The sequence below is a fragment of the Bos javanicus genome, chromosome 6, assembly GCF_032452875.1.
Source record: "Bos javanicus breed banteng chromosome 6, ARS-OSU_banteng_1.0, whole genome shotgun sequence".
Classification (NCBI taxonomy): domain Eukaryota; kingdom Metazoa; phylum Chordata; class Mammalia; order Artiodactyla; family Bovidae; genus Bos; species Bos javanicus.
In genome coordinates, this window is record NC_083873.1 from 104292138 (window position 1) to 104304850 (window position 12713).

Sequence of the window (12713 nt, forward strand, 5' to 3'; positions counted from 1 at the left end):
CTGTCTGACATAGCGCCCAATTCTATCCTGCCTCCAGCCTGGTTTTTCATGGAACAACCTGTAGCTCCTCATCCCTCCCTTTCCACAGTTCAGTGCTGACCCTTTGGATATCAGAATGGAGCTGGGACATTTTATAATCCCCACTCACTCCCTTAGGGATGACAAACCTATTCCACTTAAAAGTAAAATTTGGGAAATCTGACATCTTGAAAGCACAAACCAAGTGACCAGTGATACTGACAAATCCTTGAATAGTAAAAGGTGAGACAAGGACCCTGGACATGTCAGCATCACCTCTTGCTTCCTTCTAGTAAGGGAGTTGCCATGGTGATGGAGACTAAAGAAGATGCTGCTAATTGGAATTGAGAAAACCCCATGAGCATTTCCCATCTCTGACCCCCAGGACATGGTGGCCATTTGCTATCTCTATATTTTTTAAGTTACCCAGGCCCCCAAAGGACAGTGACTACTTAAGGAAAAGACCAGAGAAACACAAATTGGTTAAAGGGTCTGTCCTTTCTCATCTGTAAGCTCTGTAAAGATCGGGAGTGACTATCTTGCCCACTGTTCCATCACCAATGCCAGCACAGATGCTGCAGATCCTTAACAAACACTGAAAGAATTAATTTATTGAACACTGTGGATGCTGAGACTACAGAGGCGAATGAGACATGGCCCCAATCCCCAGGAGTCTCACACTAATGGAGGAAACAGATGTACAAGCAGATAAATGTGATTGAACTGCCTTGTTCTGCAATAGAGTCCAGAAGGAAGCACTACCTGTCGTCACGTGGGCAGCAACCCTGAGGCAGCTCGGAGGAGAAGGTAGTTGCTGGCCTATGAACTCCAAGAGGGCAGGAGACAGAAGGATCCTCTTCTTCTCTGGACCCTAAGAAATTAAGACAGGGGCACTTCCCTAGTGGTCCAGTGGATAAGAGTCCACCTACCAATGCAGGAGACATGGGTTTGATCTCTGGTCCGGGAAGATTCCACATATAGCAGAACAACTAAGCCCGTGTGCCACAACTACTGGGCCCGCACTCTAGAGCGCCAAAGCTGCAAGTACTGAGCTCCTGCCCCGCAACTACTAAAGCCCACACACCTAGAGCCTGTGCTCTGTTACAAGAGAAGCCACCGTAATGAGAAACCCACACACTGCAACTAGAAAACAGTCCCCGCTCATCACACCTAGAGAAAGCCCATGCACAGCAATACTCAGTCATGTCCGACTCTTTGCCACCCCATGGACTGTAGCCCGCCAGGCTCCTCTGTTCATGTCCATGGGGATTCTCCAGGCAAGAATACTAGAGTGGGTTGCCATGTCCTCCTCCAGGGGATCTTCCCAACCAACGGATTGAACTCAGGTCTCCCACGTTGCAGGTGGATTCTTTACCGTCTGAGCCACCAGGGAAGCCCAATGAAGACCCAGTGCAACTACAAGCAAAATTGGAAAAAAAAAAAAAAAAAAAAACTCTTTTAAGAAATTAAGCCAGTGCCTGGTACACAGGAAGAGTCAAATAAATGTCTATTTAATGAATGAATACTTGTAGGGGGAAGAGCAGACGTTCTCACAGAGAAGAAAGGGGAATCGGTATTCCAGGCAGAAGGAACAGCAAATGCAAAAGGCCTGGAGGGATCAAAACGACAAGATGAATGATGGGTCCCACTAATCACTTAGTGTGGCTGGAACAAAAATGCACGAAGACAGGAGCAGGCATGGGCGTCCAGAAGAGGGACTAACATAATATCAGAGGCCAGGTTGTGAAGAAACATTTATTCTGTGGGCTTTGGGGAGTCATTGCAGAATTCTAATCAGAGGTGGGGTGGGCTTAGATTTGCACTTTGATGAGACTTTCCCTGTGCTGTAGGCTAAATGTTTATGTTCCCTTCTCCCAGTTCATATGTTGAAACTCTAGTCCCCTGTGTGAGGGAGACAGAGTGGCTGGGGGATAATCAGGTCATGAGGATGGAGCCCTTGTGACGGTATTAGTGCCCTTATAAGTAGAGGCAAGACAGTGCTCTCCCTCTCTCTCCCTCTCTCCCAGACCAAGGGGAGGGCACAGCAGGAGGACAGCCATCTCTACACCAGGAAAAGGGTCTTCATCAGAACTTGACCATGCTGGCCCCCCATCTCAGACTTCCCAGCCTGCAGAACTATGGGAAATAAATGTCTATTATTTAATCCACCAGTCTATGGTAATCTGTTATGGCAGCCTGAGCTGAACAAGACAACTTGTGTGTGGCAAACTGGTGATGATTAAGTGCTAAAATGCCAGTTGGGAGGTTGTAGCAATATTCAAGATCAAAGATGATTATTTTTATGAAAATGAAGCTGCTCAGTAACTGGTGATTCTTTATACAGGGCTTTGGTGTGTCCATGCTCAGTCTCTTTAGTTGTGTCTGACTCTGCGACCCCATGGTCTGAAGTTCGCCAGGTTCCTCTGTCCATGGGATTTTCCAGGCAAGAATACTGGAGTGGGTCGCATGCTATCCTCCAGGAGATATTCCCGACCCAAGGATCAACCCATGTTTCTGTGTCTCCTGCACTGCAGGCAGATTCTTTACCACTGAGCCCATCAGGGAAACTCTGTACAGGTCTTTGTCCTTCATCAGAGGTTCCCTAAGGGACTTCCTGTCTCTGTCCTCTCTACAACCTTCTTTCCTGCCCCCTGCTTCAGACAGATCAGCTCTATCTTTCAACACCTTATGTAGTTTTACTTGAATCAAAGGTCTCAATGCCGAAGAAAAACTAGCCACTAATTTAAGTGGTTCTTTCTTGGCTTCCAGTAGCCTGTTAGAGAGCTGTGTCATAATTCAGCCATTCTCTACTCAGGGAAGGCTCTAGAAACAATACTTGCTATGAGAACTGTTTACATTAATTGCAGGTATCTGTTCTCATCTTGTCCTGCCAGGTATCCACCCCTCCATCCCCACAGTTACTTCAACAGCAAATAGGGCAGGGGAGGCACCTGCCCAGCTGTAAATAGAACATTTAACAGTCTAGTAAATGTAGTCAATCTGGTAAGTAGAACTGGATTTTGAAAATACAGTCTGAAAATACACACAAACTACCTCCCCACTACCACTGATCGAGACAAAAGTCTTTAGTACTGAAAACTCAATCCATCTTCTAATAGTCAGCAAGCACGTCCTCATGTTCACAGCTGGATGAGGACAGGATTGGTCCAGCCAGCCCATAGCTGACCTGAAGGACAAGTGCTAGTCCTACCAGCAGCAGTGGAGGTCCCTGACCCAGCAGCCGCCTCAAGCGCAGGACCGTGTGGATGCTTGTATGCATTAATATTGCCCTGTTTGGTCTTTACAGCAACCCTGTGATGTGATCACCTTTTCATTTCCATTTTCCAAAGAAGTAAACTGAGACACAGAAGGGAGACTCAAATCACTCTCAAGGCATCTGTACTAGTCTGCTCAGGCTGCCATAACAAAACCACCACCACCTGGGAGACAGAAGCAGCGGAAGTGTATTCTCGCACAATTCTGGAGGTTGGAAGCCCGAGATCGGGGTCCAAGATCAGGACGCAGGCATGGTTGTGTTCCGGTGAGGGCTCTCTTCTTGGTTTGCAGGCAGCCCCCTTCCTGCTCTGTCCTTACATGGTGGAGACTCGAACTCTCTCCATCTTCTTACAAGGCTACCATCCTTTTGGACTAGTGGTGGTAGTTGCTAAGTCATGTCCAACTCTTTGTGACTCCACGGACTATAACCTGCCAGGCTCCTCTGTCCATGGAATTCTCCAGGCAAGAATATTAGAATGGGTTGCCATTCCCTTCTCCAGGGTCTCTTCCTGTCTCAGGGATCGAATTCAGGTTTCCTGCATTGCAGACAGATTCTTTACCATCCGAGCCACCAGGGAAGCAGACAGGTAAAGATCACATTGGATTAGGGTTCCACCCTAATGACCTCGTTTAACCTTAATAGCCACCAAAAGGTTCTATCTCCAGATACAATCACATTGGGAGTTAGGGTATCAATATATGAATTTTTGTGGGGCAGGGAGAGGGTGGGGAGGAAACACAATTCAGTCCATAGCAACCTCTTCACCTACAAGAGGCAGAGCTGTTATTAGAACCTGGGAGATCAGACCTCAGAGCCCGAGTGTTGGAACTCTCTGCCTCATCTCTCCCCTCCCCTCCTCTCCCACACCCTGCCTCTCCAGGGCTCCTGTTACTGCACAACTCCTCTGTTTGGGGTGGGATATTTCATCACCTTTTTCCTTTGCTCCAGTTGTCTAAAGCCCCAGAAAGCAAAACAGCTTTGCTTCAGAACAGGTGAAAATATTGCACTTGACAACTCAACCTGAATCGTCACAGGCTTGGGAACACCCATCATTCATTCTCTAGAGGCCAAACTGTCGCGAAAACTAATCAGTGCCTGCTCTTTGCCTCTGCCAGTTATAGAGCATGTCAGCAAAAGACAGGAATGAGAAGGGGCGCAGTCAGGCGCTCCAAGGCCATGGTAATTCACCCTCCGTGTAATGAGATGAAAAGCTGACGTGTAATTAATTCAAAGCCATGGCGTCCTTATGAGCCTGACAAGTGATTCCACACCACACTCCCTGCTAGCAGGGTGACAGAGCAGCCAAACAGAAGACTCGCAGGAGGTGTTCCATGCAGGGAGGAAGGGGAAACGGTGGGCAAAGAAGGGAAGGGCCAGGGCCTTCTCACAGCAGCAGTGGTAGAAGGGTTGCAAGTGTGGGCCATGAAGTCAGACTGGATTCAAGTCCCATCTCCTCCATCTACTAGTGGCGTGACTCAATTACCCCATCTGTAAAATGGGGACAGGTCACTCAATGCCAGCCCTGTATGCCAGCTGTTGTCCTATATGACTGTATTTTCAAGATACGGTACTATAAGATTAGAAATGTTTTCTTACTTTTGTGGGTTTTTTAAAAATAAATAATTTGTGTGAAAAGTACTTTAAACCTATTACAGTACAGTATTATACAGCTGATTGTGTTAGTTTGGTACCCAGGCTAACTTTGTTGGTCTTACGAACAAACTGGACTTACGAATGCATTCTAGGAAAGATACTCATTCATATGCAGGGACTTACTATAAAAAAAGAATTACACACCAGAATGCAACCTAGTGGTGGTGGGATTCTAGATAACCATTTCCTTCTTGTTGTTCTTCTTTAGTTTCTGAATCCTGTCTGACTCTTTGCAACCCCATGGACTGTAGCCCACCAGACTCTTCTGTCCATGGGATTTTTCCAGGCAAGAATACTGGAGTGGGTTGCCATTTCCTCCTCCAGGGGATCTTCGCAACCCAGGAATCAAGTCCACGTCTCTTGCAGTGGCAGGTGGATTCTTTACCACTGAGTCACTGGGGAAGCCCTATTGCCTTCTTACGTACATCATTTTCTGCATTTTGCAATGAACCTATACTGCTTTTCTGATCAGAAATGGTGCAGCCACTGTGCAAAATAGTCTGGAGGTTCCTCAAAAAATTAAAAATATAACTACCATATGATCCAGCTACCCCATTCCTGGGTATTTATCCAAAGAACAGAAAAATACTCATTCAAAAGATACTTGTACAACTATGTTATAAGAGCCAAGATATGGTAATAACTTCACAGCCCATCAACAGACGAATGGATGGAGAAGATGTGGTGTGTGTGTGTATATACATAACTGATTACTACTCTGCCGTAATAATACAGATGAAATTTTGCTATTTGCAACAACATGGATGGACTTTGAGGGTATTATGGTAAGAGAAATAGATCAGATGGAGAAAGACAAGCCCTGTATGATTTTACTCACATGTGGCATATAAAAAACAAACAAAAAATACATGAACAAACCAGATCAATCAAAAACAAACACATACATGCTGAGAACACAGTAGTTATCAGAGGGAAAGGGGCGGGGCCAGGGGAGTGTGAAGTGATGAAAGGGGATCAACTGAATGGTGACGAATGGAAGCTTAATTTTTGGTGATGAGCACACTGGAGTGCATACAGAAATATAATGTTGTACACAAGAAACAAATATAGTATTAATAAACCAAATGTCCCCTCAACAAAAAGTAAATTAGAAAATTTCTCTTGCATAGCAATTAAAACATGAAGCGGTTTTATTTCCCCCAAATAACTGAAGTACTTGTGTGGCTGGATTCATGACAGACACACACTTGTTACCAGTCTCTAATGTATGACATTTCCCCATAGAAATGCCCATCTGAGGCATTTGGTAGGAGGAAGCTGGGTAGACTGGGAGGTATTAGAAGCCTCAGAAAGAGGAGACTTCACATGCAAAGGCTCAGAGGCAGGGAAACCACCAGCAAAGTGGCAAATCTAGGACACAAAGCAGAGACGAGAGCCAGCAGTGCAATGGAGAGAGTTTCAGAACACGGATGGAACTGGGCCCTGTGGGCCAGATTCAGAAGTTGGAATTCAGCATATCCACACCGGGCAGCCATCCAGAGTGGAGTAAAACATCAGCTCCCAGAAGTCCTTCTTGCCATCAACATCATGCAGGTGATTTTCGATAAATTCCCTTAGAAGACTCCCACTTGGCATCCTCTTAAAACATTGTACCTGTGTTCTCAAACATACAACAACCTTCTCTTCTAAATCAATTTCAATTCCGATTCACCAGGTAAGAGAATAGAATGAAAATTAAGTATGTGCTTAATGATTTCATCAGAAAATGACAATAGTCATTGGAAAGCATACACAGCGATATATTCAAAAGAACATCCGAACCCAGAAAATTCCATTTCCTCTCTGAACAATGCAGGATTCCTGCTGCAGAGCCATGTCTGCATTTGGCCGCACCATGAGGCATTCACAACAGCCCTGCAGGGACTCACTCACCAAAGATTGACCAGGAAAGGATGCTCCAGGCCCTGCATGATCTGGAGTTCCCGGAAGACATTCCGCACCTCATCCCTCTCGATGCACTTCTGCTTGTTCATGTACTTCATCGCATACATTTTCTTGGTGTCTCGCTTCTGCACGATGCACACCTGAGTGACAGCCAAAGGGGAGAACGTTCAGACCAACATTTCAAAAGAACAAAAAGGGAAAGCCCCTCACTGCCTCCCCACTCCTGGGTTCAAGGCTCAGTTCTGAAATCCTGGTGGGCGAGCAGCCCTGGCTATGCCACAGCCCCTCCACATTGGCATCATGGAAGAGCTGCTGATCAGGTATTTACACTAAGTACTGCCCATATAGGGATTCCTTGGTGACTCAGCCACAAAGAATCCGCCTGCCAGTGCAAGAGACGTGGGCTTGATCCTTGATCTGGAAAGATCCCTGGGAGTGAAACTTAAAGTCGTTCAGTCCTGTCTGACTCTTTGCGACCCCATGGACTATAGAGCCCAGGGAACTGTCCAGGCCAGAATACTGGAGTGAGTACACTTTCCCTTCTCCAGGGGGATCTTCCCAACTCAGGGATCGAACCCAGGTCTCCTGTATTGCAGGTGGATTCTTTACCAGCTGAGCCACAAGGGAAGTCCAAGAATACCGGAGTGGTAGCCTATCCCTTCTCCAGTGGATCTTCCCAACCCAGGAATCAAACTGGGGTCTCCTGCATTGCAGGCAAATTCTTTACCAAGTGAGCTATCAGGGAAGCCCTCCCATGGAGAAGGAAATGGCAACCCACTCCAGTATCCTTGCCTGGAAAATCCCATGGACAGAGGAGCCTGGTGGGCTACAGTCTGTGGGGTCACAAAGAGTCAGACACAATTTAGTGGCTAAACAGCACAACCGCCTTCAACTGCAAGGAAACTGCAGCTGAGTGTGCTAATTAGAGTTCAACAAGCTTCTCAGTGTCAAATCCACAACACTTTGACTTTGGAGCAACTCCCTAACTCACAAGGGGCTGCAGTGGGAGGGGGGACCTGCTGTCAGAGAAGGCTGTCTGGAGGCGCTAATGCCAGAGGGGAGTCATGAAAGGCTGGCAAGATGGCAAAGTCAAAAGAAGCGATGTTCAAGGAAAAGGAAAGATATAAAGGAGGACATGGAGCCTTAGGACACCCAGCAAGGAGTACAGTGTCACTGAAAAAATTAGCAGGAAGAACAGATACCGTGTTCCCAATATCCTGACAGGGTTTTGCCTTCCTTTCCCAGGTTGCCACATCAAAGGACCACAGACTGGGGGGCTCAACACAGGAGACATTTACTGTCTCACAGCTCTGGAAGCCAGAAGCTCCAAATTAAAGTGCTGGCAGGGCCGTACCCTCTGCAGGCTCTCAGAGAGAATCTTTCTTGGCCTCTTCTAATTTCTGAAGGTTGTTACCAATCCTGGATGCTCCGTGCTAGCAGCTAAATAAGTCAGTAAGTGTTAGTCGCTCAGTTGTGCCCAACTCTTTGTGACCCTATGGACTGCAACCCACCAGGCTCCTCTGTCCATGAGGTTTTCCAGGCCAGGATACTGGAGTGGCTTGCCATTTCCTTCTCCGGGGGATCTTCCCAACCCAGGGATCGAACCCCAGTCTCCTGCACTGCAGGCAGATTCTTTACCGACTGAGCTACAAGGGAAGCCCTTGCTAGCAGCTCCATCATGTAAATTTGGGGGTGGGGTGACACTGTTCAACTCAGTACAGTAACTACTCTTAACACCCTCACTTGACAGATAAAGGAAGAGACGCACAGAAAGGTCTTAGACCTTCTTCACCCCTTGGGACTCAAACTCAGGCTCTCTGCCCCTCCAGCCGGTGCTTTTCACCAATGATGCTCCTCCTGGGAAACAGGGCTGTGATGGACAACACCAGGGATGTGGTCGCTGGCCTGGGAGTGCAGGGTTTTCTCCAGGCAGCCCAAGTTGCTCTTCTATTGGAACTCGGAACACTTTTGGCCCCAACAGGCTGTGAATCTGAGGCAGATACAAGACGGTGGGGGCTTTCCTGGTGGCTCAGTGGTAAAGAATCCATCTGCCAATGTAGGAGATCTGGGTTCGATCCTTGGTCCAGGAACATCCCACATGCCATGGAGCAACTAAGTCTCTGTGCCACAACTACTGAGTCTATGCTCTAGAGCCCAGGAACCAAAACAACGGAAGCCCCTACACTCCAGAGCTGGTGCTTGGCAACCAGAGAAGCCACCGCACTGAGAAGCATGTGCACCACAACTAGAGTAGCCCCGATTCACTGCAACTAGAGAAAAGCCTGTGCAGCAACAAGGACCTAGCAGAGCTCATTAAAACAAACAAAAAAAGAAGATGATGGACAAAAGCCTGAATTCCAATTCCTACTCTGGTTCTTGCTGTCTTTCTGAGCTTCTGTCTCAGCATCTGTCTGAACTGAGTTATCAAAGCCCACCCTGCCCCACTGGGATGAAACTAAATAAGACTGAGGATGTGAGAGAGCCTGGCTGCATCTGGGGGATGATAAATGTCACCCGAATCTTAATGTCTTAAAGAGCACATTTCATGAAACCTCCAAATGAGTGTTTTTCTAGGCAGTACATCAGTGGCACGAAGTTCTTGTTGTTCAGTAGCTCAGTCGTGTCTGCCTCTTTGTGACCTCATGGACTGCAGCACACCAGGCTTCCCTGTCCTTCACTATCTCTTTGAGTTTGCTCAAACTTATGTCAATAGAGTCGGTGATGCCATCCAACCATCTCATCCTCTGTCGTCCCCTTCTCCTCCTGCCTTCAATCTTTCCCAGCATCTGGGTTTTTTCTAGTGAGTCAGCCCTTCGCATCAGGTGGCCAAAGTACTGCAGTTTAAGCTTCAGCATCAGTCCTTCCAATGAATATTCAGTGTTGATTTCCTTTAGGATGGACTGGTTTAATCTCCTTGCAGTCCAAGGGACTCTCAAAAGTCTTCTCCAACACCACAGTTCAGAAGCATCAGTTCTTTGGTGCTTATCCTTCTTTATGGTCCAACTCTCACATCCATACGTGACTACTGGAAAAACCATAGCTCTGACTATACGCACCTTTGTTGGCAAAATGATGCCTCTGCTTTTTAATACACTACCTAGGTTTGTCTAGGTTTTCCTTCCAAGGAGCAGTGTCTTTTAATTTCACGACTGCAGTCACCATCCACAGTGATTTTGGAGCCCAAGAATATGAAGTCTCTCACTGTTTCCATTGTTTCCCCATCTATTTGTCATGAAGTGATGGGACTGGATGCCATGATCTTACTTTTTTGAATGTTGAGTTTTAAGCCAGCGTTTTCACTGTCTTCTTCCATCTTCATCAAGAGGCTCTTTAGTGGCATGAGGTTGAAGGCTCACAACCTTTACCAACAAACTTTAAGTTTGTATAAAGCCAGAGGAGGCAAAGGTGTGCTATACAAAAGCCCTGTGGGGCCCTGGTCCACAGGAATCTGAGACCCTTCTACAGCCCTGAGATCCACATCTGCAGGCAGACATGTGGTGGGTGGATCATTCTACTAATTAGGGTTTCCCATCTCCGTCACTCTTCATTTGTCTTCTCAGAAAAGGTGTGGAACAGACACGACTTCTGCCAGGGCTGGGAGCCCTGAAGTCCAGTCAGCTGCATCATCTCAAAAAGCTGAGGCTGTGACTCCACGGGGTCTGGGCAACACCCATGTGAGAGGAAGAGCCCCTGTCCCCCCTACCCTGTCCCCAGCTCTTGTTGGTATAACTGATGGTGGGCGAAGGTGCTGAGAGATGGCTCTCACCTCCCCGGGAAGAGGGGAAGTTGACACTCACTGCAGCTCAGAGACAGCTCAGGAGCTAGGGGAGACTCTTCAAAATGGGATTCGAATTCGAGCTTTCAAAGCAGAGCTCGTGAGTTGCATAGGGCTTGGACGTCTGACTCTGGGTACCAGATAAGGAAGGGAGGTTGATACAGAATGTTGCCTGGAGGGGTTGAGCATCTCAGCCTCCTGGGCTCAGAACAGGTGTTCCAGAGGGAACGTCAGCCCTCCTTACCAATGGTCAGCTCTGCTCAGGTGCTGGGAAACTTCCAAACAGAGGAGGTGGGTCCCAGGTGGCCTCAGCACTCCTCAGCAGGGCAGTACAGAACCCCTTCCACCAGAAACCACAATTAATGAGGCAGACTACATGCAGTTTGGCCAGAGCCACTCCAGCTGCTGACTGGCAGTTAACAACCCTCATTAGTCTAATTCAGTTAGGAATTGATTTATCATTTATTAATTACAATTTATTGGGGCAAATAAATAAATGCTAGTGAGCATGGATTTCAGATGACTTGTCGTAAGAAAGACATGTGGCCAGCATACTGTGCATCAGAAATCTGGGACCTGATCCCACTTTGGCAGAGAAGGGGGACCGCTGGGTGTTGAGAATCTCCATCACACTGGCATCCAGTAGTCCCCAGTGGACTGCTCATTCACAGCACTGATGACCTCAGTCTGCAGCACCCTCAGAGGTCTGGGAGGGCCCTAGGATGGTGTATTTTGTAAAAAGCTTCCCAGGGGAATCTGACATGCAGGCCAGCTGAGAATCACTTTGCTGGACTCTTCAGGAAAGTCCTTGTCTGGCTGTATCCTCAGTGACCTTTATGGTCAGGACTGTGAACCCCACTCTTCAGCTCAGGCAAGCCTGGCTCTGGGGAAACAGATGACCCCAGAATCAGAGAAACCAGAGCTGTGCTGGGAACCCAGGACCGTGCAGGTGCAAAGGCTGGTGCTGCCCTTCCGTGGACCAGCCTGGATGCTTCTTCGTACATGATTCAGTTGACCTTTGCTGTGCTGCCCACCCCATCCTCAGCTTGAGTGCACTTAGCAAATCCTGCTGATTGATGTACAGCTGTAGTGTAACATTTAAAGACACTGGTGATGCTTGCAGGAGCAAGAATCTGAGCGGGGGAAAAAACCAAATTGGGGAAAAGTGAAAAAAAATCAGGATTAAATAAGGTCAATATGCCAGCAAATTTGGAAAACTCAGCAGTGGCCACAGGACTGGAAAAGGTCAGTTTTCATTCCCTAAGAAAGGCAATGCCAAAGAATGCTCAAACTACGACACGATTGTACTCATCTCACACACTAGGAAAGTAATGGTCAAAATTCTCCAAGCCAGGCTTCAGCAGTACATGAACCGTGAACTTCCAGATGTTCAAGCTGGTTTTAGAAAAGGCAGAGGAACCAGAGACCAAATTACCAACATCTTCTGGATCATCAAAAAAGCAAGAGTTCCAGAAAAACATCTATTTCTGCTGTATTGACTATGCCAAAGCCTTGACTGTGTGGATCACAATAAACTGTGGAAAATACTGAAAGAGATGGGAATACCAGACCACCTGACCTGACTCTTGAGAAACCTGTATGTAGGTCAGGAAGCAACAGTTAGAACTGGACATGGAACAACAGATTGGTTCCAAATAGGAAATGGAGTATGTCAAGGTTGTATATTGTCACCCTGCTTATTTAACTTATATGCAAAGTACATCATGAGAAACGCTGGGCTGGAAGAAGCACAAGCTGGAATCAAGATTGCTGGGAGAAATATCAATAACCTCAGATATGCAGATGACACCACCCTTATGGCAGAAAGTGAAGAGGAACTGCTGGGGTCCAGCCCCGGTGGATCCAGGGAATTCGAAGCAGGGACGGCATCGGCGAGGATCAGGAAACAACTGCTTAATTAAACGTTAATTAAGGATATAAAGAGTGATAGAATAAGGATAGCTCAGTAGGAAAATTCAGTAAGAAAAGAGGCTGAATAAGGATAGCTCAGTGAGGAAATTCAGTGGAGAAAAGAGGCTGAATAATTCAGCCAGAAGGTGAGAGAAAGAACGACATGGGGAGACC

General features: G+C 47.1%; 1 protein-coding gene across 3 annotated transcripts in view; it reads right to left on the minus strand.

Moving 5' to 3' along the window:
- Positions 1-12713, minus strand: part of STK32B (serine/threonine kinase 32B) — a 404174-nt gene that overhangs the window by 266886 nt on the left and 124575 nt on the right. For all 3 annotated transcript variants that reach the window (XM_061420791.1, XM_061420790.1, XM_061420792.1), the window contains one exon: positions 6842-6993. In XM_061420791.1, the coding sequence (XP_061276775.1) occupies positions 6842-6993 (152 nt within the window). The remainder of the gene's footprint in view (positions 1-6841; positions 6994-12713) is intronic.